This window comes from Pagrus major, chromosome 10 (genome assembly GCF_040436345.1).
Source record: "Pagrus major chromosome 10, Pma_NU_1.0".
Lineage (NCBI taxonomy): Eukaryota > Metazoa > Chordata > Actinopteri > Spariformes > Sparidae > Pagrus > Pagrus major.
Window position 1 is genome coordinate 17,953,274 of NC_133224.1, and position 27,391 is coordinate 17,980,664.

At 41.3% G+C, this 27,391-nt stretch overlaps 1 protein-coding gene across 2 annotated transcripts in view; it reads right to left on the reverse strand.

Annotated features, from left to right (window-relative positions):
* Positions 1 to 27,391, reverse strand: part of nrxn2b (neurexin 2b) — a 571,134-nt gene that overhangs the window by 316,137 nt on the left and 227,606 nt on the right. For both annotated transcript variants that reach the window (XM_073475282.1, XM_073475281.1), the window contains 4 exons: positions 27,126 to 27,287; positions 19,098 to 19,536; positions 17,102 to 17,485; positions 14,661 to 14,864 (listed from right to left, as the gene is read on the reverse strand). In XM_073475282.1, coding sequence (XP_073331383.1) covers positions 14,661 to 14,864; positions 17,102 to 17,485; positions 19,098 to 19,536; positions 27,126 to 27,287 — 1,189 coding nt within the window. The remainder of the gene's footprint in view (positions 1 to 14,660; positions 14,865 to 17,101; positions 17,486 to 19,097; positions 19,537 to 27,125; positions 27,288 to 27,391) is intronic.

Here is a 27,391-nt window from a genome sequence, read left to right on the forward strand (position 1 = left end):
TGTGAACAGGTAACATACAGTAGTTAACAGACAGTAGAGCGAGTCTTAGGTTATATAGGCTTACATATTTTGAATGAATTTTTCCAACCTTTTTTTTCTAATGGAAAGAAGTCCTAATATATTTGTTTAACTCCACCGTGACAAAACAAACTGCTCCCCATAATCCAAAAAACCTGAGCTGTTTCTTATATATGTGGTAAAATTTACAGAGGTAGGACTATGCAAATGATGCTTGATTCAGACACCCAGGGGTGCAATTTTAAGATTCATGACTGGTAACTGTGTTAACTGCGTTCATTGACTTTCAAATTTAGAAGTGTCTTGTTTAAAAATGAGCAGTGCAATGGCTAAATTGGAAAGCATGTTTTGGCAGGGCCACATAGGGCAATACTTTACAAATTATACTGTAGGTTTGTGTTTGGATGGAGTTTTTGAGTCAGTCACTCTGCAGGAAACATAGCAGCATCATTTACCAAATGGTTATTATATACACATGCCATATTTGGGAATGGAAGTAGAAGTGACTTTTCTACTGCTGAGGAATGTGGTTTATGAAAGCACTGAGGGTTCCTCGCTGGAATGACCCATATGGACATGGTATTTTAATGAAAAAGCATGAGCAGATAGCAGCAATAGTTACATAAGACTGCACAAGTTAATATGGTTTCTGTGGCAAAAGAGAGGATTTACTTTGCTCTTCAGAGTTATCAGGATAAGACCTCCTTTGACGATAATGCCATTTGGCTCCTATCTGAAGATATCATATTTTCTATCTCAAAGGAGTGCAGGCCTATCACTGCAGATCTAATGAAAGAGTGGGTGTTTATGTATGTGTGTGTGTGTCTGTGTGTGCCTGCACGCGTGGCATCTAAATGGCAGCCATCTGCTGACAGCAAAGATGCCATGATGGAAATGAAAGATATGAGCAGATAATGCTGATAAAAACGCAAGGAGACATCTAAATCAGGACCCTCTTCTATGTACAGCTCTTTTGCCTCTTCCGTCTCCTCATTTTGTTGTTGATCTCGACTATCTTTCTTGTTCTGTCCTTTTTTTCCCAGCATGCACTTTTTTCCCCACTCTAACCTTTATTTCTCCACCTTGAATCTATGATGTTGCGCCCCCTGAAAAGTGTCTCTCCTTGATCTACTGTGTGTGTTTTGTATCTCTGGAAAAATAGGTATTTCTTGGAGGGGGGTGGAAGGGATGGAAAGATGTATTTGTGTGGGTGCGTAGGAGGGATTAGAGAGTGGTGAGTGGGGGGTCTGGCAGTCAGTTGAGGACATTGTCGCTTGCTGACACAACAGCAAAAACAGCCCTCCTGCAGCCACCTCTAAAACATCTCCCACATGGTGCCGCATCACAAGCAGTCACGAAAAAGACGGGAGGTGGCCGAGTGTGTACGGAACGGTGTGTGAGCGTGTGTAGTTATGAAAGTGAAGGAGGGGTCGATGAGAGAAGAGGAAAAGGAAGAAGGGAAGGAAGCTGCAAACAGATTGTGACCCCCAGCAACGATTATCTACGCCTGCCGCTCTGACCCCCCGTGCCAATTACAGAGATAAGGCAGCCTGTGCCTCTGTGTGTGCGCACACAAGTGTGTCTATTTCCCTTTCTAAGAAGCAAAATGCATGTATGATTCTTGCTCACACACATGCATGTGTATTCACTGCTTGCTATCAGGGGCCAGACACTTACTTTTTCCCACTGTCTCGCCCCTTTGTGCACTGAGGGGTGCGCTGGTGCTTTAGCATCCATGACAAGACAGCCTCTGTTGATAGCTTTAAGAATTGCAGATGGCCTCCGCAGGAAGACCTATTTGAGTTGGGAAGATGTTGAGAGGACGGCAGATTGATTTTGAGAAGCAGGAAATAAATCATACATTTTACCCGTCCTGTCCAGAATTTCAAAGCTCCCTTCTTCCCTGTTTGTACTGCTATCTGCACCCTCCCGCCTTGTTTTCCCTTTTCATGCCTTGCCGCCATCGCCTTTTTCTTATCGGATTCCTCCATCCCCTTGTTTTTGATTCCTTTCCCGCCTCACATCTGTCTGCCTCACTCTTTAGGAAAAGGTCTCAGGGGGGCAGCGGATTTATGATTTGAACCGTATTTCCCAGCATGCTGTGGGAGGAGGAGGGTGTGGCCCCATGGGATAGCCATCAGTCCTGCAAGGCAGTATGAGTTTCGACAGCTCCAGGCTGCTGCCGGTTCTCTCATTAGAGCTTCTGTAATGAGTCTACATCTAACCTGTCGGCGCTGCCACGTTGTGCTGGAAAGAGGCAGACCGATTATGGACTGAGGCTGTGCTGGCAAAGCAGTCACATACCAATTCAACACAAAGGTCCTGTCCTCTAGGCAGTTGTTGAGATTGGATTTGAATTGATAACTGTGTGTTGTGTTTTGACAAAATTCTGTGAAAAATGTATGTAAAAGGAGCTGTGCTCCATGTAGCCATGGGAAATCTTTTCCTCTTGATAACTGAGTACAACAAATAGTATGGACTTGTGTGCTTGAGCACCATTGCACCATAAAAAAACAAGCTCCCACTGCACCTAGGCTTTATTGAGATTTTGGGCATACATTTTTATTGACTAAAGTAGAGATAGGATAACTTTGTGCTACCGTCTGTTAATTGCTAAATGTTTCCAATCATTTTCTTAGTCTTCAAATACAATACAAGTTACAAACAATTAAAACAACAAACAACGTACGTTTTCAAGAAAAGTTTAAAATACTTAAGCAGCAATAAAACCCAAATCTAAGATCCACAATAAGTTCTTCAATCTTTTTCTGAACATGGTACAGAAAAAGGGACACTGGCTATTGGTCTCACAAGCCAAGATCTCCAGCAATGCATCTAACATAAACATGGAAACATGGAAGGGAACAGTGGTAATGTATTTTAGCAAAGCATTCACCATTAGTGTTGCCAGGAGGACACCGCTGGTGGATGTCGAATGGATTACTAGATCTCATTTCACTTGTAACCATAGGAGTTCTTCTACTTTTGGTTGTGTACAAAGAAATAATGTCCTCAAGATTGAAAAAAGCAGCCAACAATACTGACAGACATCCACCCAACTGTGAAGAAAGTTAACTAGAATGATTTGCTCAAGCCCAAAAACTACTACTGGCCACTACAGTTGGATTGGCAATGTGTAAATCAGAAACTGTTGCTGGTAGATGGTTTCAACCACTTGGCTGCCAAAGCTGAGTCCCGGAAAGTAATCAGCTGCAATCTATGCACTGTCAAGGTCCCAGAGGGGAGCAAGGAAAACAAGCCATGCCGTACTCTTGTCTCACATTCTTTAGCTATTCAGTGAACTAGGAGGACAGATGTGCTCTTCTGAAACATTCTGGATCCCAGCTCTTGACCAGGTCCAAGGTATAGAGACAGAGAATGCACCTTTCCTTTGCACCCCTTACCACGTAAAAAAGAAACACATTTGTGGCATGTGGACAATTCTCATTAGACTAAAAGGGCAGGGAGGCAATCTCCTCACCCGGTTGGGTCTAGTGAGCAGATTGCCTCAGGTATCTCAAGTTCAGAGAGCGGAGACAGGTGGGAGAAAGGGGGAAGTATATTGAAAAAGAAACTACCCGGCACAGTGCCATCCTTGTTAGACCTTTTACATTCGCTCAGTGTTGCTTCCTCCCCCCGATTTCTTGTTTTTCTCTTTCTCTCTTTCGACTTCTCTCGTTCATCTGTCAGCAGTTGTCGGAGTCTATCCCCACCCTCTAACCCACTTGCACGCTCAGCTTTGTCAATTTAGGTTTCTTCATCTGTCTCCCATGCTTAAACGTCTTTCTCCTTTGGGTTGTGAATAAAGGAATAAAGTGAGACAGTCACTGAAATTTCCAGTCTGTTGAACATTGAATCGGAATGGAGAATTGCTTTTAAAATAGCGAAATGAAGGATTTAAGACTGAGCTTTGTAAGGTCAGTGGTTTTCATACAATCATGGTCCATCACCTTCCCAGCATGTCCTTAAGCTAGAGTATTGCCCTTTCATTTGTGAGTACTTGGCAATAACAGCTCTTCGGCTCATTTCTCCAATTATGTAACAGGGGAAATGTTTTGGCTGATTGTCTCTCGTCTCAGTTGCTTTTAACAGCATTAATGTAATCTGCATCTGTTTTCTTATCTGAGATATGCTTCTTACCTAATACAATTACTTTTACAACTACTATTGAGACTATTACTATTTATTATTTTATTTTTCTTCTTCTTCTCATTTCTTCTTCTTCTTCTTCTCATTATTATTATTATTATAATTATTATTATTATTATTATAAATACCATTAAAAAAAGAGATTTGTTCTTAATTCTAAGGTAAATAGGAGGCAATAAAGTTGTTGTGTGAAGCTGAACTATTTCTACAGCTTTGGTGTCACACTGGCAACTGCTCAGTAAATAGTTGGTTACTAATCTAAACTTTGGCATTGGGAGTAGAGATTTGTCTGATGACGATAGCGTATGCCAGTGGCATAGGACTGACAGGAAAAGGGGACTTAGGGTCACAAAGATACTTGAATGAATGCCTATGTAAAGGGTCCAGAACTTACTATCATTGATGAATGAAATTCATCTCTAAAAAGAAAGTATAAGGGCTTGGCTAATATGTATATTATATATATATATATATATCTATATATATATATATATATATAGATATATATATATATATATATATATATATATATATATATATATATATCTATATATATATATATATATATATATATATATATATATATATACATATATACATATACACATATATATATATATATATATATATATATATATATATATATATATATATATATATATATACATATACACATATATGTATATATACATATATGTATATATATTAGCCAAGCCCTTATACTTTCTTTTTAGAGTTGTGCATAATAATGCATATGGCCTCTACCAATTACATAATATTGCACTTGAACATTAACTTTATCGCTATGTAAAGTGAGCTAGAGTGGAGCTACAGGTCATGGCACATTGTAGCAGACGTATGTCTACATATATAGTTAATCATGCATGAATGTTACCACACAAACACTCCGTCACGTTCCACTCCAGCTGTAGTAACGGAAATGTTCTGATTACATATTCCTTTGAAGTTCATATAGGCTTCAAAGCACTTCTTTATTGGGTCATTTTTGTTTAACACTTTAAGAGGCATTTGGTTCATTCCCATTAAAACAAGCGAGGAGCAAAAGTGAAGAAATTAAATGTTCCATCCAAGGACGACTTGTTTATGTGCACGCCTTTTCTTCAGTCATAAAGGTTATTATACAGCACGCTACTTCTAGGCAACTGCCAGGAAGAGTGCTTATATCCAATGCATTTGAATACTGTATGTTTTCTTACTGGTGCTTGGCAGTGTCAAGTAGCACACATACAACTGTTAATTATATTTAAACTTGTTAACTACTGGGGAATTTGCAATTAATTTCTGTTGCCCATCGCTGAACGAGATGATTGCTTAAAATCTATTTATATCAACTGACGTACTCATCTCTGAGGGTGTACAGATCTAAGGCATTATGTTAATAACATACTCCACTTATTGGCTCATTGCATCACATTTAGCCTGGAGTTTAGGATAAAATGAACACTAACTAAAAAAAGGGCTTTCCTCCATTGGACCATTAAATTGCCTTTAAAAATCAAATCCCATTCTAAGCATCTCCAAAATAAATGTTATACAGTCTAACTGTGATACATGCTCAACTTCACAAACTGTAGGATGCTGTGCTTGCTAAGGGCAACTTCTAGTGCCTACTACATATCCATCTCTGACATCTTTTTTGGCTGAAATAGGATGTGATGACTCATGATTTAAGTGAGCGATTGGAAACTCATTCAAATTCAATATTTGAGATTCAGTGAGAAAGTAAGAGAGCCATCTGCTTGGAGACAAGTGAGAGAGAGCTGGAGCCGCAGATAAGAATCCAATTCAATACAAATTAGACTGAACAAACCATCCATTCAAATATAAAATAGCCATGACACCTGCCGTCTCTGAACACATGTAGTGTATCTGTAGTGAAAATGGTTACAGGGCTACATGAACTGTGCTACATATTTCAATAGTCGTGACTGTGCAAAACACGTGGGGGAGGAGAGTGATACCTGACAACCTGGGTGGAAGCAGTTAAGACTGAGGAGGGTGACAGCTTAGGTGACAGAGATATGCTGCATTAGTCTGTGTGGGCAAAATCATAGATTAATTTTGCTGCCCACAATATGATGCATGCATTTGTGAATGCATGTGTGCGTACATGTGCGTCTGTGTTTGTGGGTGTTCACATTACTGTGGCAGTACCAGATAGACATACACTCCTCTCCTGGTACTATTCATCATCAGTGTGCTATTCTTATTGATCTATGGCATTGTTAAATATAAAGCAAAAAATTTGGACTAACCTTAATTTATCTGGAAAATGACCCAATTATAGGATAAGGAGTGAGTCACAGTAAGTCATTTAAATAGTACTAAATGAAAATCAATATAATTTTGTGCATGCTTTAAAATAGATTGATTTCCCTATCTTTGTTTGCAAATAATTTGATACCACCGTTTTTGTGTTTTAGTCACATGAGCCAGGTTAGTCGTCGTCGCTATCATCTCACACAGGGTCCAATATGTTCATATTCAAAACATTTTTCTGCTGTAGTTTTCCATCCCATTTGTCAAGTATGTAGTACCATGAAAGCCATTTCCTGGGTAAGAAATCTGTATAGCACCCACAAAGTGACACATGTAAAAAAAATTGTAATTCACACTGCTACCATAAAGGCTCTACATTAACAGTAGGTCTTACTGAGTGTTTATATATATAAGTCAACAGATTTTCTAATCTGTGTATCTGTGCTCCCCAGTATCTGGGAAATGCTGACTACTGAGGACAAGAAAACAAATAAGCGTGCCTTTTATATCCATCATGAGCCTCACTCTTCAAAACTTAGCTAATCTGCTTCATCAGGGCTGGGTGAGGTGACTGGCATCTTGAGAAAAATAAAAACTCACATACAGTGGACATGTGAGTGAAATCACCCTTGTCCAACTGAGCCCCGCCCACTTCATAAAAGCGAGAAAAGAACATTATGTCTCATGTGACATAGAAAAATAAGAAAATAGTATTTAACATTTGCTCTAAGTTTCGTTGGATTGGCCAAATAGCATGTTTTCATTGCATGGCTATCCAATAGTTTCCTGTCTAGCCCAGTAACACTTGGTTTTAAATCTAACTGGAGCATAAGACTTTGGGGATCATATGGGAGACCGGAGTTCACATACCACCATAGACTTGCAGTCTGTCTTCACCTCTTTATTCATCTTAACTGAGCGTTCAAGTTGCATAACCCTAACTATAGTGTACTTATCATTACCATTATCCTCCTTAATTTCAAAAATGAAATTTGACCAAGTTTAACCGCTTACTTTCAGTCTTCAGTAAAATGTTATATGGAAAATGTGCTGCTGACTGCCTGCCTCTACAGTATATTGATTGCTTGCATCTGTCAAGTAAGAGTAAAAAATGAGAGCAGAACATGTCTCCACTAATCTATAGTGTTTACGGCATCAATGATTACAATAAAGTGTATTTTCTGAGATTTGGTTTCAGAGATGCAGAGATACTAAGCCATATTTAGGTACTTTTCATCTCTTCTGTATACACAGACAGTGTGTCTCCGTGTGTTCTGGAGTTAGTACTTGCAGGTGGGCAGGCCAAAGGGTATGACATTAACAGACGGAGTGCTCATGCCCCACATGCTGCCCATATGTCATGCCAAATCTCATCTCATCTAGCGCTAAGAGAAGGTGCTGCTGGCTGCCGAAAGGCCACATTCCAAACAGATATCATCAGCCTGACACCCTGACCTGACTGGAGCTGAGGGCTACAGCTCTGCTCCATACCATATCCAGTCGAATTAAATGGGAAAGCGGGGTCCCGATGAACTACAATAAAAACACATAGCTGACCCTACACTTCCTACACCTCACAAAGCACTCTGAACTCCAGAGGTAAAACGACCAAAAGTCAATAATTGGTCACTAGTTGAAATGCTGTAATTTCAGCAATAGTTGCAGCAGTAACGCCACAAACTGGGTTTTCTGAGTGCTAATGCAATCAGTATGCTAATGAGCCAGTAGAACTTGCTGGGTCTCCATTAGTGTTCAAAAATGCAACCAAATTGAATGCATCCCCTCTTCTTTTTCTGATTATTATTAAAGAAGTAATCACCACTGGAAAGATGGCCCTTCCATAAAACTGGGCTGACTATGCAATAGAAAGACGGAAATCGGTGCTACATGACCAGAGATAACAGGGCAGTGGTATTCTCTCTGCAAAAGGTAGGAATGGAGAGAAATAGACAATGAACAGGTCTGCAATTCATATTTGATGAGCACTGCCTTGTTTCACAGTTTAATTAGAGTTTTTCAGCCTCAGTTTTCACAGTCAAGTAGCTGCCACTTCTGCTTCATGATGTTTCTCTATTGCGCTAAGCAACTAAATCAAGCTTCTGAAAGCATTTTAGGCAAGACATAGGGAGTGTAGTAACATAATCTGATGATGTATTTTGTCACATTTGACAGATTTTTACCGGTAAAAGACCGTGGGGCTCTGGGAAGTTTAACAGTCTTCATTATCATATACTACCAAAATTGTAGCGATACAAAGCTGGTTGAAAGTCATCAAAGTTCCCCTTCAAGACTGTCGTTTTGGTTTGTGTTGGCACATGTTATGCTGTGGTGATGTGATGCTGACGTTTCAGAAGATGGGATCACTGATGTTCTGGTTTTTTTTAACATATTGTATCAAGTTATACCCTTTAACCCAGGAAAAACTGCCCTAGACACATCTACAGTAGTCACTTGGTATTCATGTAGGCCAAAACTACTAGCTCAAAACATTACAACTCCACTACCACTCGCTTGGCTGTTCCAGTTCATGTGCCGTCAGAATATAAATGCATGTATATTTAGTGACATATTAATAGTGCCTCTTGGCCTGCTAGGATTTTGCTCTGTTCGCTACTGCCACTAAGTTGAAATAAATGTGACTGAGAAAACCTATCTGCATGAAGCAGCCAGCAGAGAGACTTTGGTACCCGGATTTTCTTACTCGAATTCAAGGCTTTAGTTACTGTAGGGCTCTGGAGGAGGAATCGACCGGCAGATGCCATGGCATTGAATAAATTGTTGTCTGTAGCTCAGGTTTGCTCCCTGTCTCTTTTTCCCTGGTCTCTCTCCCTCTCACTCCCACACAGTCTCTCCCCCTCCTTTATACACTCACACACTCTTTTATATAGCGTTGGGTCTGACTGAGTGGCCATGAAGCAGGGCGTTGCTGTACAAGGGGGCTCAGTTAACCAACAGTCTGATGGTAACATAAAAATATTCCTCGCAAGATGACTGAAGTTCAGCGTACCAAGTCTGTGACAGATAATTGCTTGAGCAGCACCGTTAATAACCCCATCAAAATTTATAATGAAGCCACTGAATTAACAATAAATAAATAAATAAATAAATAATAATAACATAAATTTCCATTATGGCATGAATGGCATTATGGCTTGAAAAATTGAAAGAACTCCTCACACGCTCTGGCTCAAACATTTCTCACATTTAAACGTACAAATCTGTAGTGACCTAAACCACCATATAAGACAATGAACAATAACATAGAACTCAAGCCAGTTTCTGTCTAGCCTAACAAAGAAACGACTAAGGGCCCTGTGGAGGGGGGAAAAAAAGAAAAAGGCCTCAGTCTCCATCTCCTCCCTACTGCAGGGAGATCACCCAATATCCCCAGCACTTGTATGACATCTAGTGGTCAACCTGCATATGGACATCCTCAAAGCATTTTTGAATGGGTCATCCCAGTGGCTCCACACATAACAAGTGGAGTAATTCGTCATACACTGAGACCACTTCCATGCCTGGTGGTGACTTTTGAAGTTTTTGGATCGCGCTCCATAAAGTCTGACATAAAGAGTGTTCGAGTGCATTTCAAGTGCAGAGATGTGACACATGTACAGTAGAAGCACAGGACATGAACAAGTGTGGTTCACATAGAAACACATCTGTACGACTTCACAGAAGCACCTTCCACGAACAACACTGCCTAGATAATTTGATACAAAACCACTCTCACATTAAACATTTCTAACTTAAAGCCAAATACAACCCTGATCTGTGCCCAAACCTTATCCTTCTGACTACAAACTGATGACAAGAACCAATGACTCAATACATACTCAGCCAAATTCTGTAAAGATGCTTTTTTAATCAAGGTAGGAAAGCAAATTAAAAAGCACTATTAATGTATTTGTGATGCTGCCTCCTCAGTTGTTGTTGTCGCACCAGATGTATCAAAGTCAATCCGCCATCTTTCTACCCTCATAAAGACATCTTAAAAACCCAAGAACATCCACACAAAAACACATATATTGTAGCAAACATCAGGTTTTCTCCACTTTTGTCACTGTGGCTGGCAGCACTTACCTGTGGGCTAGTTGTGCAATTGTCACTGGTCATGATAGAAATAACAGTGTGCTATCAGTCTGTCAGCATGGAGCAGAAAAACATTAGCTTGCTCCGAAAACAAGCACGCACCAGGTGGTGCCGTCTCTCAGTGGATAAGCAATTAGCTTTCTGGGGGCCAAAACTACAGTTTGTCCCACATAGAAAACAAGCAACACCTGTGCGTGCAGCCGAGTGGAGCCGAGACTCAGCGCCGCATAATAGAAAATAGGAACATCCAACAGGGGAGTGTCAAGTTGCCCTTTTCTGAATGCGTTTTTGGAGAAGGTTGACAGGAAAATGAATAGAATGGGTAATAGGCAGGGGAGAGGCAATGAAATAATTTCAGAGCAGCGTGTGGTCATTATGCAAGGAAAACATTAATTAAATATACATCAGAAAAAGTGGAAATTAAAGTGACAGAACTTATGGAGAGAAGAAAAATACAACATGTGTGTTGGAAGTAGGGGTGTGAGAGATACAAATAAAAGATGGCAATGAGAGAAAAACTAAAGAAATAGTGTACAGTTGAAAAAAAAAAAAAGAAATTCAAAAATGCTTATTCAAATGTAAGAAAACATGGAAGAGCAGAAGTCTGTGTAATGTGAGAGGTGTCAATCATGAGGTCAGAAGAAAGCAGAAACTGTCCACCGCACAGAATCACGATGAGATAGACAAATACATTTTAGTCAGAAAAATGGATAGAACCACTTACTGAGGCTACAGTCTATCCTGATACAATCTGGCGGGAGAGAGACGAAATGGTGAGATCAAATAAAAAGAGAAGGAGAAAGAAAGGGACAGGAAGAAAAAGAGAGAGAAAGAAAGAGAAAAAAGATAAAAGAGAAAAAAAACATTTTACATCCTTCAAAGTACATTCTGCAGACAACCAAGCATTGCTCTGGGGCCACCATCCGGGGACAGGCTCTGAGTCAGGATCACCCTTTTCCTCCATCAATCCCATCATCCATCCCTCCTTCCACCCGATAGTCCCAAAGCACAGCAGAAGACAAGACTTAAACTGCGGGGTCTATACAGTAGGAGAACTTAATGGTGACACTTCTACTTTACTCATTATGGTATTTACCTGTACAAAGTGCTCCTTGTTGGGATATGAATACATAATAAAAACGTTGTGTGTGACTGAAAATGCAAATTGTGTACTTGGAATTACAAGGTTCTATCTGTGTGGAGTTCTGAAATACAGGGCATCAAAGATTTAACATACCATCTGGCAAACCTTTTTGCTATTCTAATTTTTTTTCAATATTTTATGTCAAAAGTTCTTTTTATTTTTTACCTCGTTTGTAAATCATAATAACACTGAATAAAGCATGCAATACTTCAAACATCATAAATATATGATTAACTTCATTAAACAAATCAGATAGAGCCTCTTAATTTCAACTGCACAAAATGTTTTGGCCAGATTTAGCCTAAATTACTTCAGATGTCTGTAGGACCAGTATAAAAAAATACATAAAACAAGACAGTGAAGCTATTATGCACACACTGTGTACAAATATCCTTTCCCCTGCAGCTGCTGTGCACTCATTAGAGCAAATGCATTGTCTTGCACCTTTAACTTTAGGCCTCTTTCTTGGCAATTTGTGATGCACTTGCCTTCTGCAGCACTTTGAGCACGAGAAACCCAACAGTGTAAATGACAAGAAAGGGTGATCTGCACATCCCAGCCACCTCACGCCTGGTGCACACAAACCACAGGAAATATGACCCTACTGTGTACTATTTGCTACAAGCGGTGCAACAAAAACACAGCAAAAAGTGTTATTTTACAAGCTGTGTTGGCAGAATAGTGGAGTGTTAGTTAACGTGCTTTGTCCTTCCATTGGAAGACTAAGGCAGAGCATCAGTAGACACTCATTCTAGTTAAGTGTCCTAGAGCAAGAAACCAAATTCTGCTCAGTAGCTTACCCTGACCTTTGGTCACCCTCCAAGGGAGGTTGGTAAACAGAGACTTCCTTTTCAAGGATCATTAATCTCATCAATATAAATAAGTATAAGTATTAAATTATTACAGGAGCTGATATCATAAAATAAGTCATTGCTTTTTCCCCCATCTAGTGGTAAGAAACTGTGTGTGCATGTGGCAGTGTGGTTGGGTTGTGTTCTCAAGCTGTCAACCGCTACAGAATAGTGGACACAAACAGCCAGGGACCAGCATCACTCTGTAGAGAGATTGGGGTAATACAAAAACAGCTCCATTAAAATGTATTTATGGGCCACATGTTTTGTTGAACAGTGATGTTTCCTGAAATGAGTGAATTTTTGGTGCCATATAAGTGCAATATTTTTGAAAAACAATGTAAGAGTTCTCCCTACAGTATGTGAATAGTTTCTATTTATAATAAACCAATAGAATAGTGACATGTTGCACACTGGACAGGTTTTTATCATTATCTATCACAAACTGTTGGAATTAAATCTGTCTAATGATATCCTTTCCTTGTGATTAATTAGCTGGATTTTAATAATTTCATCAAGGATTAAAGCCTTAAAAAGATGTTAAGGATTCCTTGCTGATTGTGGGTTTATTAATTTCCTTGCAAAAGAGCTGAAAATACAAAGCTGTTGTGTCAATCAACTGTGTGACTGTTTTGATTGTTGTTTAAGCCCCATTGAAAACTGAGAAATGGTACTGTTTTTTGAATTCATTTGAGGACTTTGGCGAGTCTGGTGCATAGTGGATGGTTGGGGGACTGCTAGCAGGTCAAGCTGTGGACCCGTGGCCGGTAGGTAGAAATGTGAATGCAACCTCGGGAGCTACAGCTGTGAGCCGGTCACTCTGACTGTTTGATCCATGGGCCGCAGACATACAGGCCATTGAAGGGATGAAAAGTTCCATCTTCTGAGTCTTGGCCAGGTGGGGTGTTTATGAGTGACAGAAAAAGAGAGAAGAAGGAGTAGAAAGAAAAGAAAGAGAACTAGGAACAGAGAGTGGAGTGGCCACCTTTGTTTATCCCAACGCCCCCCCTTCCTGTCTCTATGGTGACTTAAACTCCCAAATTCCAGGGTGCACCTCTGTCATGCTCCTTCAGGTTCACTGCTCAGGAAAGACTTGGAGTATCCTGAGCTGGAAGGTCATACCCATCTTCCCCAGAGCGCTAATATTCACTGCAATGAAATTTTAATAAGTCAAAAGGTCTGCAGTCCTGCAGCCAGTTATTTGAGAGAATGCATTTACCCATTCCATTAAACCATCTATCTTACAAACCCTACTCTCTTTTTTGCTGATAGTCTCCCCACTATTATTGCCTTTAAGACCTCTTTACACCCTCATCTTCTTGGAACTCATCCCCTAATTACTTACGATGTGGATTCATGTCTCCTCTTAGCACTGCCTCTGGGCAGAAGTAGAGCCAACTAGCCCCTCAGCTAACTCCACAAAAAAGGTAATAGAGCAGAACCGTGAGGAAGAGCAACACAGAAGCAAAGCCACCTTGAAGCTTACAGAGACAGGATAGTGGGTTAAAGGCTCAGGGTCAGGCCAGGGATCCCGTTAGAGATGGAGCTTTTAAACAGGGGGAGGCGCGATGGAACTTCACTGGGAACAAAAAGGAGATGAATGTAGAGGGGACGGGGTGGGGACCAGCGGTAGAGGTATATGGAACAGAAATGACTTCAGGGTTGTTCGCCACAGAGGCAGACATAACTGTGTACTGGGGATACAGGTATTTTTATTTTTTTTTACTTTGGTCTTCTATTCCTGAAGCAAGCACTTTATCAGTTTATGGAGGAGAAGTTTCTGTATTTGTCCCTCAGTTTTCTCAAATAAATGGCTTTTGAGCACTCTTGGCATTCCTAATTTAATCCAATGGACAGTACATAAGCTTGCTTGTCAAATTACTGTACTTCTACTTTACTTAACTTAACTTAAGCTTGCTCTGTCATGCAAAACAAATCTGAGGGACAAATTTAGAAGCTTTTCCCCACCCAACTATCTGACAAATAATGGTGTAAAACTCAAAATGTCAAACCATCCTTCTATGTTCAGCAGTACACGATGCTAAAATACAGAGTGAAGATAGGGAGACAAGGGATGGGAAGGGAAAGGTTAGCAGGGACATCCACAATGAATCACAGCGGTTTACCAAGGTTCACGGTGAGCTTGATGCGGCCTCCGTCCAGCTCCAATCGCAGGGTGTCCGCTGACTCTTTGGAGGTGGTGGCCATGAGCAGGCCATACGCCCGCTGTGACATGAAGCGCATCGCAACGTCCTCGGCCTCCGTGTGCATGGTGACCGGCATGATGATCTTCAGGTACATGCTGCCATCATAACTCAGCACCGTCGCCTCTGGACAGGGTGAGGGAGAGGACAGATGTGGGTGACACATTACAGGAGAGGATGCGCATATAGGTAATGACTCAGATGAATCCAGAACATAAGCATGGGCTAGGACAGCTCTGTATGACAGCCTCTGTAAAATTTAATGTCAGTTCAAATGCAATTAAAATGAATTAAATTATCTTTGGGAAATCTTCCTGTCTGATATATTGAAAACCCAGTTTCACAGAACAGTACATACATTTGTCTCATTATATGGGTGTGGCTACATACCTTGGGATTATATGAGATAAGTTTTCTTTCTCTGTTTTTGTTTTTCAAGCATTTCAGTTGTAACCAGAACAAAGAAAAAGCCCTCTATTTGTCAAACTGTGTCAATTTGGGTGCCATATTTGCAAGATGAGATCAAGGGAACGTTAAGTAAGAATGATGAACAAAGCCATAGGTGTCTGTAAACCAAACACTCATCACAGTGATGAAACGAAAATATCAATCACTGCTGCACTTCTCAGGCATGTAAGAGGATTGGAAAGTTTGATTTCAGCATGTAGACTACACCCCTAGGCCTTTGTCTCTTTTTGTGTTTATGTTATTGCTCCTTTATGTTGTTCAGTGGTTGGTGTGAAAATGAATATAATTGTCTTCATCTGTGTCAGGCTAATATTTGGCAGTGTGCAAAATTATATACCCAGGACTCCCATTTATATTTTTCATCAGATGACAAATACACCACCCAAAGCATTAAATCAAAACATTCATTATATGGGAAGAAATGAAAGCACCAGAATTACTGAGAATAAATCCCATATCAGACTCTCCTCAAGCTTAGAAAATGTCAACAACACAAGTGCAGCTGGTTCCTGAGACATCCTACTTCACATTAGGCACAGCCGTAGTTATTCTCTCTAGAATCAGCCATGCCATAAATAGACTGCTGTGTGGAGTGACAGTTCCCTGAACACTGCTCTTATTTTGCAGTGTAGGTTGATGTGTGTCACCATAGGCTAACATCTGCCAGTGCCACAGGGTATTTTAAATGTTGAGGTTTTATATGGTACATTAAATAAATGTGGGGGTAAAAGCAGCGATAAAAGCAGCGTTCTATTTAAAAATGTATTATGCAGATCCCAACACAATGGACCAACACACCTTGCCTTCTTTTACAAAAACTCCACTTAAATAGAAATGTGATAAAAAAAACCAGGGCAGCATTATTCTAGTCAAAAAACAAAAATGCTCATTATCATCGTAACGCCAGATCAAACATCATCAATTATTTTACTGTTTTATGGCTTGCAGGCACCAACCCTATGGGGTTTCTTTCTCTATTCAATATCACTGATTGTACTTACACTCTAAAATCTATGCACAGAGATGTAGCTGGATTTCAGAAAAGTGCCCAGATTGACATCCCTGCAGTAACACAAAGCTCCACTAGATGGCAAAAGAGCATTACTGAACCATACCTGTCATCTGAGCACCCAAAGACAAAACTGTTCAAATATCCCCCTTCAAAATAGAGACATTTCATCCTCTACCTCCACTGTCCTGATTTGAATCCAATCCCTCCTTCCCTCATTACCCTCCTTGTCGCTCAAAATTCCATACTGTCATGGCTCACTCACCTCACGAACGTGCAAAGACAAACCATGAAGCGAGGCGCCTCCAGCTAATTGGAATGAATCAGACATTCGTGGTGCTATTTGACTAGCTCACCTCCCCTCACTGTGGCATATATGCCACCTGGGTTTGCGTGACTGGCACAGATGGTGGCAGTAGGCCTGGCTGCTCTGCCACACTGCCGCTCCTCTCAGTGCGTCAGCCTCAATTTCCCCCCACAGCTGGCAAGCCCCTAATGCCACCCAGCCTCCGGTGGCGTTCGGTTCACACATGGATCCCTGTGGGGCTCTTACTCCTACTATACAGCAGCTGCTTGGTTGTATCAAATACAAGGCAGCACGTTGTCAAATGCTCATTTTACATTTCTGTTCTCCCATACAACATTAATGATTAAGCAGCTTTTTATTGTTTCATATACTGTTCATATATACTGTAATATATGATGGTTTGATTATGAGGAGCTATTTTTTGCTTCATTGTAAGGTTATTGTGTCAATTTGTGTGTCTTGTTTGAGATGATACGGTGGCATTTATTTTGCAAATTATGTATAACACAACATATCTGTTCATGAATCCTATATTAGTGAAAGTATAGTTTCCTTTCCCTTCAACATTGCCCTACTCACCTATCTCACAATTGGTCCCCAGGTATCCGGTGCCGGTGCAATCACATATGTAGCGGTTCCAACCCTCTTTGCACAGGCCAGCATTGCCACAGGGGGTGCTGCTACACCGCTTCTGCAGTTCACGGGTGCAGAAACTGCTCACACCAAGCGCACTCTGGATCTCAGCCAGACGGCGGACATCGCGACTCTTGCCATCTATGAAGAGGTCGCGGACGCAGCCTACATAGCCGTAGTTAAGCAGCGCCGTCCAAACCTCTGGCGGCAGGATGAGGTCCGACTTCAACTCGGGCAGCCCGCCCAGGTACATATCGCTGTCCAGATCCAGGATTTCACTGCCCTCTGGGGAGCTGAAGGGCATGCTGCGGCTGTTGACTGAGATCGATCCTAAAGATACAAACACAAACAAGAACACATGTTAATTATTCAATACTGAAATGCAAAAATGTTGTGATGTGGTAGCAAATGGATACATTGATCTAACCATAGCTGGTTAGTGTGTGTCTGAGCATACATCTTGTATTTAGTACGTGATTGAAAGTGTGTTTTAATGACTCAAAGACACAGTGCAAATGATTAAAGAAGTGTTATGTCTGGATAGGTGAGTGAGTGGGTGGGAGGTCAAGTGGCCGAGTGAGTGGGCAAGTGAGTGAATGGTTGGTTGGGAGGAGCGGTGAGTGGATAATTTAAGGACATGGAACATAGGCAAAGGGACATACAGGAGACAGGGAGAGTAGATGAGAGCCGAGAGTGTGTGTGTGTGTGTGTGTGTGTGTGTGTGTGTGTGTGTGTGTGTGTGTGTGTGTGTGTGTGTGTGTGTGTGTGTGTAATGTGTCTGTAATAGGCTAAATGGAGAAGAAGGGAAGCAGAATGCAGCAGGGAGTGGGTGAAACAAAAGGCCCTCTCTCTTTCTGTGATTAACGACTCCGTCTTAATTTTCTATTAAAAGCCAATTACAGCAGGAGCAGCAGTGAGATCACATGCACATGTGCGCGCACGCACGCACGCACGCACGCCCGCCCGCCCGCCCGCCCGCCCGCCCGCACACACACACACACACACACACACACACACACACACACCCTTCCTCATTATAAGACGTCATTAGGGAGAGATATAATGTCCAAGGTGCTCACCCACCTACAGACCATTCATCAGACACCACACACTCAAGCATGCAGATGCTCCTGTTTTTGCCCACATACAGGCAGAGACATTGGAACACAACAAACAGGTATGGAAATTAAACCTACATTCACAAATACCAGTAGACACATCATTAATAGTATGTGTAACCATTTCTGAGCTTGTGTTTTGACCTGCTTGGATGAGAATGAAGAGCTAGATGATTTTATATTTTGTCAAAGCCAATCCAGTCTCCTTTTCTGTGACTGACAAGTTTATGACAGCATCTGAGTCCTCTGAATACAGTGAACCAATCTGCTGCCTAAAGAAGCTACAGAATAGAATGAAAATATTCAAAATTAAAAAAAATATGTTCATATTTAGTCCATTTTTGGATTTGTAAAATACTTTGAAATGAGCAACAGATATCTAGCCTTGTGAAAGGCAATTGCAAAGCAAATAATAAATACGGCCAATGCTTGTCAGTCAAGATATAAAGGATATTTTTGTTTAATATTTTGTAAAAACAGAACTGTCAGAATACAAGATGACAGTGGATAGGACAGATTTTTAAGTCCTCGTTAATTATGATACCACCAAAGACTTATTTAACATGTACAAGTAACATTTTTTTCCAACTTAGCTGTTTTACTCAATCCTACAGAATTTCATAATTAACTGACATGCTGCCAATTATGAAGTTGTCGAATTTTTCACAGGTGGATGGAAAATAAATTGACATGAATCTGCCTCTTGATGTGAAACTGGATGATGAATGTGAATAAAGTCATCATTCAAAAACATTGCAATAAACAGTCAAATTCAATGAGACGAGTTGTCAGTCTCAATATAACAAGTATAAAGCACCCCTCACCTTTCCTCCCTTCCCTCTGGAAATCCACATGGCACCATTCCCCGTCATTGACCTTCTTGTTGCTGGCCTTCAGCTTTGTTTTTCCAGAGCCCATATCAATCAGCAGGTACAAATACCCGTCCAGCAGCTCCATCGCAAAGTAATCAGTCTTCAGCTCCCTACCGGGCTTCTGCTCTTTGGGGCCCTGAGGGCGGCCATGGCTGAACAGCAGGAGGCCGCTTGGCTCTGTAGTGCGGAAGTCGAAGGAGATAGATCCCGTCTTCTTGGTGTTCCACTTGGGCAGGGAGATGTAGGACTCAGGGGTCTCAAAGGTGACGGGGTCCAGAGCTGCCACGTCCTCGCAGCGGAACACCAGGTCACCATTCAAGGTTATTTTAGGGTCACGCTCGATGGCTAGCCGTGACAGCTCCAACTTAAAGTCGTTGTTCTTGTACACCACCTTGAAGGCATAGAGGAGAGCGATTGGTTACATGGTTACAATTCAGTATAGAATAAATATTGCATCTCTAATTGGATTCGTGGACTTTCATATAACCTAAAAACAAAATGCGGCTGCAACAGAGGACATTCTGTCCATAATCCTGAGAGCACGCAGATGCACCCTAATTGCCCAAATCAATTTAATGTGTCAGTTATAGTGGCTGCTGGGAAATCTTGTCAGCATTTGGAAATGATGAATCAGAACTTGAATGAAATACATTCTTTTCTCCTGAACAGCAGTGCAAAACCAACATTGACACAACATACACAGGCTGCTTTCCATCTCCAACCCACAATCCCTGAGCACCAAATTTAGGTCAGGTGAGTTCTCAGTCTACTGATGTTCCTCAATCCTTCACTCCTTTTATTGACTGCGCTGACGTCTGTAAGTGTCTGGGGTTGTGTGGGTGCACAACATGCTCAGTGTATAAAGCTAGGATCACCACTGTATAAACTCTTAACTCCTGGTCAAATCCATTAAGTGTACAAACTATTTGTCGGACAAAAACTGTAGCTCTGAAATGTCAGTATATGTGCACGATAAATGGAAAAAAATCAAAAGGCTCCAGGGGACATTCAGACTCAGGAAGAAGTAAATGTTGCCTACAGCCTTAATGCAAATGTCTTCGACAGCCTTTGATGAAATATGGTTCTATTGTTTCAGCTCAGAGTGTGTGTCTGTGCCTCACTGTGTGCATTCATAATGGATTAAGTGCTAAAGGCAAAGTAAATTACCCTCGTCTTTCATAATTTTAGTTCTCCTTTTATTTGTTGAACGCTCTGTAGACTGCATTTTGAGAGGTCGTCCTCAAGGTAATAGTGTGCCGCAGCTGAGGTCTCTGTTTTTGTTTGTGTGTGTTTTCCCTCCTGATTGTAGCACTCTTCATGCTCTCTCACACACCCACACATACTGGTTGACAGGCAATGGAGAAAAAAAAACCATCTCCTCGTTTCTATCTTTGTTTTCTGCTGCTGTCACAGCTACGAGGTTAAAGAAATTGTCCTGTTCCTGAGTAGTGTAAAGTTCCAGGTTTGATCCTGACAACAGATGTGTTCAATTGTCACTGAGTGAAAAAGCTACCTGCCCATTGTGTTTAGAACATAACACTTCTAGATAACCATTAATTTGCAATCCTTTTGGTTAACAAGGTAAGTCAACTTACAGAAATTAGAAACGTATTTGAGATAACAGTCCCCAAAACGCTTTTTTTTTAAAAAAAACAGGATTTCGTTTTTAGGCGAGAAAAAGGCATGACTTACAGTACATCTGGATCAACCGCCAGCTACACATTTTTCCTCCATTATGCTTCTTAAAGAATGCATACCTAGTTTGATTATGCCTATAAACATCTGCCTACCCAAAGTACAAAAAAGAAGAATAAATGCTAGATAATTGTCTGTGTTAAGGCACCATTTGGTTTTGTTTGCACTGGCCTGTTTTCATATTTGAAGCACCGAAAGGCTCGTCTTGTGCGATGCGGCTCACTGTATTGGTTTTTGACTATCTAATTTCACCAGACTGCTGCTGTCATTCCTCATTGTCTTTCACAGCATCTCTTTCAAACGCCCTCCAATCTACCTATTTTTTTTCACATGTAAGCACACACTCTCTCCCTTTTCCTCTCTCTCACCCTCTCTGTCAAACACCACACCTACACACAGGCACAGAATGAACCATATGAACACAGATAAGCTGGGTTATTCCTGAACTTAAGCCTCCTTTGGTTATCTCCTATATTGGCCACGCTGCTACATGTACTGTACACCTCATAATGTCGTCATTAGCAGAGATTAGTCCTGGTAATTAACTATGATAACGCTAAAACTGGCAGTTAATAATGTGCGAGCTCGCTTGGCTTAAGGTTTTAGAAAAAAGAGGGGTAGGTGAAAGAGAGAAAAGGCAGTGGGAAGAGGGAGAAGATTTATTTTTATTTTATTTATTTCAAGGTATTTGTTTTTGTGTACCCATGCTGCTCTGTCTACAAAAATACAGCCTTTTTATGCTTTTTTTCCTCCTTTTCTTGAAGAGGCGCAAATACTAGTGTCTATACCTGGGTGTTTTGTTTTCATCAGAGCTGATTAAAGCCAGAGCTGGACAAAAAAAAGAAAATTCTGCTTGAATAATACTAGGTTCAATGGCAACAGTTTTCCATTATATTTGCTGTGGTGTTCTTTTTCCAAGAAGATGAATCCTTTTGTTATCTTTGAACGCTTGACATTTCATTGGCAATGAAATTTAAAAACATACACTGATGCTCACAAGTGGATGAGCCATTCAGTTTTGAAAACTGCATGGGCTCTTGTCTAGCATTATCTGCGCTCCTTGGTACAAACCTAAAATGTCAACTGGGAAAAAAAAAGATGACCAAATGTAAAAGACACATTGCTGATGTAGGAATATGGCCTGCTAGCTCTAAATCAGGACAAGATTTGACAGCGCCTGTAATTCAAGACAGTGAACAGCCCATATTTACATGACCAGCCATAGCTGCATTAGGCATCACAAGAGGACTTTCAACAGACTAATCAACACCACACAATGTATTTCTCTAAGATCTGGTCTCTTCGCCATTAATGTGCTCAAAATAGTTGAGTAGGCAGAGATGGGACGTCACAAGCACAATGACAGATTATCATGAGAGCTCTCAATATGTCACTGATGTCAAGATTTCTAATATCTGAGGGATTTTGTGCAGTCAAACGTATCACCAATGAAGGCAGGCAGCCAGAATTAGCTTGCTGTAAGGTCAGCTGTGATTGGCTGTTGATAGTACGTGATCTTCATCTTTCTGTAGTTCAAATGGCAGGTGGTACATGACAAACATGTTTGTTATTACTGGGCCAGTTCAGTTTAACTGCGAACCTTTAGTCTTTTAACACTATCATCTCTGGTGGAAATTTCAGAGCTTTGTATTAGGTTTGATCCAAGCAGCTGCCCTTGTTAGTTTTAGTGTGTGTGTGCCCGAATTTGCCTTGTTGTTTCGTGTGTTCAATTTAACAAGGGCAAGACATGAAAATGCTGTTTTAGCCAGTCATTAAATATGTGACAAGCTACCTTTTTGTAGTCACTTAAATCCTCCAGTGTGTCTAGCAAGAAAAGAGGAATAGCCAGGAGCATCAAAAAGCAGAGCTCAAAAGAAGATGGTAGAATACAAGGGAGATTTGTTTATCAGTAAGTAAGGCAGAAAACAAAGGTAAGAGTCGGTAAGAGCAACACAGAGGAGCACCAAAGTGTGTGAGGCATGCAGGGCCTCGTGCTGAAAGGTGTATCAAATAATCAGTGCCTCTGTAAAAGGCAAAGGACCCAGACAATCTGCGCTCAGTCAGGGGCAGGTTCTGCATGCATGTGTTGACTCAAAATCTAGACCATATGCCTTTCTTTCATATCGTCAAACCCTTGAGGCTGTCTGGCTTTATACAGGCATTGTAATATGTCCTTTTCAGTATTAGGAGAGTAGGTCTTGACAGGTCATCTAATGAGCCAAGTCGCCCACTGCAGTAAAGCTCACTGGCTTTGTCCACTGATAAAAAGGCCACTCTGAAAGATTTTAAAAACTTTGAAATCCTGAGAAGAGTTAATACTGTCTAGCAACACAGTCTTTGTCGCCTCTTTATATTTGATGACCATTTCTGACTTCTGACTTCAGTGATCTTTTTAAACTCAGAACGCACATGGCCCCGACATGGCCTGTGAGCTTTCTCACTGATCTACCAGCCAACACAGGGCCAAAGCCTTCTTCAGGGTTAACTCCATTGATTTGTTCTGACATTCAAAAACTGCAAATCTAAAACGCTGCAGGTCAGCAGTACAAAACTAATCATTTTTACCTGATGCACTGTGGGTTTTCAATGTTCAATGAAGCCATATACAACCTAATAAAGCCTGCTTTTGCACAAGTGTCACATTTGATTCATAGACAATCCGTCCTTTGACATGTTTATTTTGTACCTTCAGCATTCATATACACTGCATTGATTGGTGTTGCCTTGGTGATTAGGGGGCGCAACTGGAAAAGGGCATAGGGCAGGCTTTGCAGCAGTACCCTTCCAACTACGAAGTCTCAAATGAATGGTGACTTAGGTGGGTGGGATGTGAGAGGGGGCAATGGACAACTCCAGGAGATTTTATCGCACAGCAAAGGTGAGACTAAGAGGAAAGTGCAGATGAGGAGATCGAGCATCAGGATGAAGTTGCGAGGGCAGGAAAGGAGCGAGAGTGAAAGAGTTGGGGCAAGGAGGAGGGTGAGAGCATTCATCCAGTGTATGGAATCAGTCGAAGAAATCAATTTTTAATTTGGCCGTCAGGATGGCAAAGCTGGCGTGCCAGCAGTGCTACCATGGACTTAATTACACAAAACTGCCCCTGAGAAAGGGAAGATGAGAGGCAGAGGGAGGTGGAGAGAAGTGATGAGAGAGGTGGGAAGAGTGAGGAAGACAGGCAGGAGGGGAGAGGGGGAGGGAGGAGTGTGAAATGGGCGATAGCAAGGTCACTGTCTGGGAGAGAGACTGAGAGGAGGAGGTTGTGGTGGAGGACAGATGGTGACGTGCTGAGGAGAGGGATCTGTGGAAACAAGACTGGGGGCTGAGGAGCAGAGACACCCGATTTCACACCTCACCACTCTGACTGGGAGCCTAGAAAACACACAGATACATCACACAGTGTATGATCATAGCATGTGGGTGACTTTGAACACACACTCACACAAACACGCGCGCACATACACACAAGTGCGCACACGCATGCACACACACAAAGCATATCAAAACTTCATATGGCTTCAGTGCCTCTTTTGGTGCCTTTTTACTCTTCTTCTGCTGTGCTCTTCCTTTGGATTTGTGCTGCCTGGAGGGTACTGGCCAAGCGTATCAAAGGCGTTTGACCACGGTGGCGGCATGAAAGCCTCGCCCCAGACCATAACACCACTGATAATCCGAGCTGTGCCACTGAACTAGCACAGGATGAAACACACCGCTGTCCAGCCCCCCAACCACTTACTTTCCTCTTTTATTTCCAGCTACTACTGCTTTACCTGGCTCTCTCAGTTGCTCTCATTGCTGGTTTGCCCAGTGCCTTTCTGCGCGGTTACCTTTCTGGCTGAGTTCAGCTGATGTAGTCATTAGAGCTTGACTGCAGCTGAAGTTGAACCCATAAGACTCAAAAAAACAGTAAGCTGCAGCTTCTAGTAAGCTCAAGTCTGGATCAAACACTATATCTTTCTCACCTGCAAACACACCACCAAACTAGGGGGTCTGGTATTGAGTCTTTAATTCATTACTTTAAGTAAAAAGGTCTTCAAATAGAGCAACAGACACACGCTTGCTATACTAACATAAAAGGAGTATGATAACTCTACATAGACAGGAGATTTAAAACAGGAACTATTTTTTTCTCCAGTGCTAATCTCAGAGCCATACTGTACATAGACTGTTCCCCTTGGCCGCACGTACCTGCCTCCTGCTGTCAGGAAACAGTTTCCCTTGATTTGAGGAAAACAAGATTTTAAGATTTATGTACTTCTACCACACAGCGTTTTGAAACATGTTTTGCAGTGCTGACCCAACCCTGAGCAGCTAAATGAAAAATGCAGCCCTTGGCAGAAGGTCAAACATGAAAGCTGGATGTCGGAGGTTGGCTGGAACACTACTTCTCTCGTGGATTTGTCTGGAGCTTCAACCCTTCCGATCTCAACCATATCTCACCTTTACCTAAAAACTTTCACTTTTTCATTCACTTTCCTTTTCTTACTTTTGTTTGCACTGGACAATGTGCATTGGAATCTGTACCTGGCAAATGCTACTCTATTACTCTTATAAACATTTTAGCTTTTTACTGTAGTACTATGCACAATGAACTTGCTATTTTAATTCCTCTTTTTTCGGAGACTATCCAACAGTCTTAAATGCTCTGCGTTCCAACCATCTGCTCTGATGTCGCTTTTACAGCTCTTTGCTCACATTGATTTTCCACGTTCACCTTTATTTGTTGCTGTTAGCTCTCACCATTGTCTGTTATTCTACCGTTCACACCCCCCTACCCTTCCCTGTGCTCCGTCTGTATGTTGACTGTAAATCCAGCCTTGTCTTGATGAGAGAGAGGATAGTTAAACGCCTTGGGAAGTTTAAGACCCACTAGGGATCCTTCCGATAGCAACCCAAATAATGAAAATGTAATTCTGCAGGCATAATTAAGTTAGAGATAGGGCGATTACTGTGCAATCCATTAAAAGTGATGGCAGAAGTAATTACTTATTCAATCAGCGTGGTTTTATGAGGAAATGCGATGGCACCATGTTGCGTCGCCTCTATACAAGTCATTACATTTACAAGGGCATAATACTTTAAGCTGTGATTGGTCCTCTTGACAGCTTGTTAAGCTGTGAATTAAAGCCCTGGTGGGGCTTTTTTTGACAAAGTTGAGGAAATAAAGTTTTTATAAGGCAACTGTCCTCTACATATCCATCAATAACTGTGTGTGGTATATTTGGATGCCTATGTGTATAAATCTTAATCTGTCTGTGATTTTCTAAAATCTCGCTGTGGTGTGTGCAATTCCTGTGGATGTGTATGTTTCTGCACTGTGGTAAGGAGTAGAGGTGGGAAGCAGGGAGGAAATCAACACTTAGAATACATACAGGATATTGTATGTCTGACACCTCCTACACTCAAATATGGGAGTTATATCAGCACAGACTGATGATTCTCATGTGAGAAGAGTGAACAGAAATGTGTCAAACACGTTGCTGCATCATTGTGACGTGTGTATGATTTCTTCAGTTTGCTAATTTTGTTTGGAATAAATCATACCGATGGTGTTTTGACACCGTTTATCTGATCTGAACGAGTGATCAGTAAATTAAAAAAAAACTGTGCCCACACCTTGCCATGGTGTGGATGACTGAGTATGATATTTTAAATTGATCACACGCTGCAGGCAGGTCTGGGCAGAATCATTTCCATCTGCAGTTAGTGTAAGAATGCCTAAAGACTGTGAAAAACTTAAATACAACTAGAAAGCAATCATTATACAAACAAACTCTTGTTAATGACAATGGTTTTGCGAAGTGTCCTCAAGCCCATCTAATAATATCCTTTGTACAATGATGCGTTGCACAAAGTGGTGGACCTAGCCCCATCCCGTCTCATGAACGACCGAGCCTTTTTAGTATGCCCCTTTCATACCCAATCATCACTATCACATCTTGCCAATTAGCCTGTTTACCCGTGAAATGTTCCAAACAGGTTTTTCTTAGCAGTCCACAACTTTCCCAGTGTTTTGTTGATCCCTGTCCCGCCTGGTTTGAAATGTGGTGCTGGTATTAAATTCAGAATAAGCATACATTTACAAAATCAATGAAGTTGATGAGGTTAAACATTAAATATTTTATCTGTAGAATGGGAGCAATTGAGTATATATCAAAAAGGATTATCAAATTATCAAATTTTGTTTTACACAGTCCCAACTTTTTTTCCAGAGTGTGAGCTAGGTTGCATGTTTGACCAGCTACATACAGTACATTATTTATTCACAAACAACACAGAGCCACTCACATCTTTAAGGCAGCCCATGAAGTTGTTGCTGACTGGTGATCCGGGCAGGTCGGCAGTGTTGGGGCTCCCTCCTATGTAGAAGAAGTCATCAGAGCCCAACATGGTGTAATCCTCCTGGGTGTATCCAGTGGTGGTCAATATACCATCCACTGAAATGGTCACCTGGCATAGGCATGGCCCGAAAGAGACAGGTGAAAAGAAGACAGAGAGAGATAGAGAGAAAAATAGAGAAGGGAATATAGATATAGAGAGTGATGAAAGTGGAG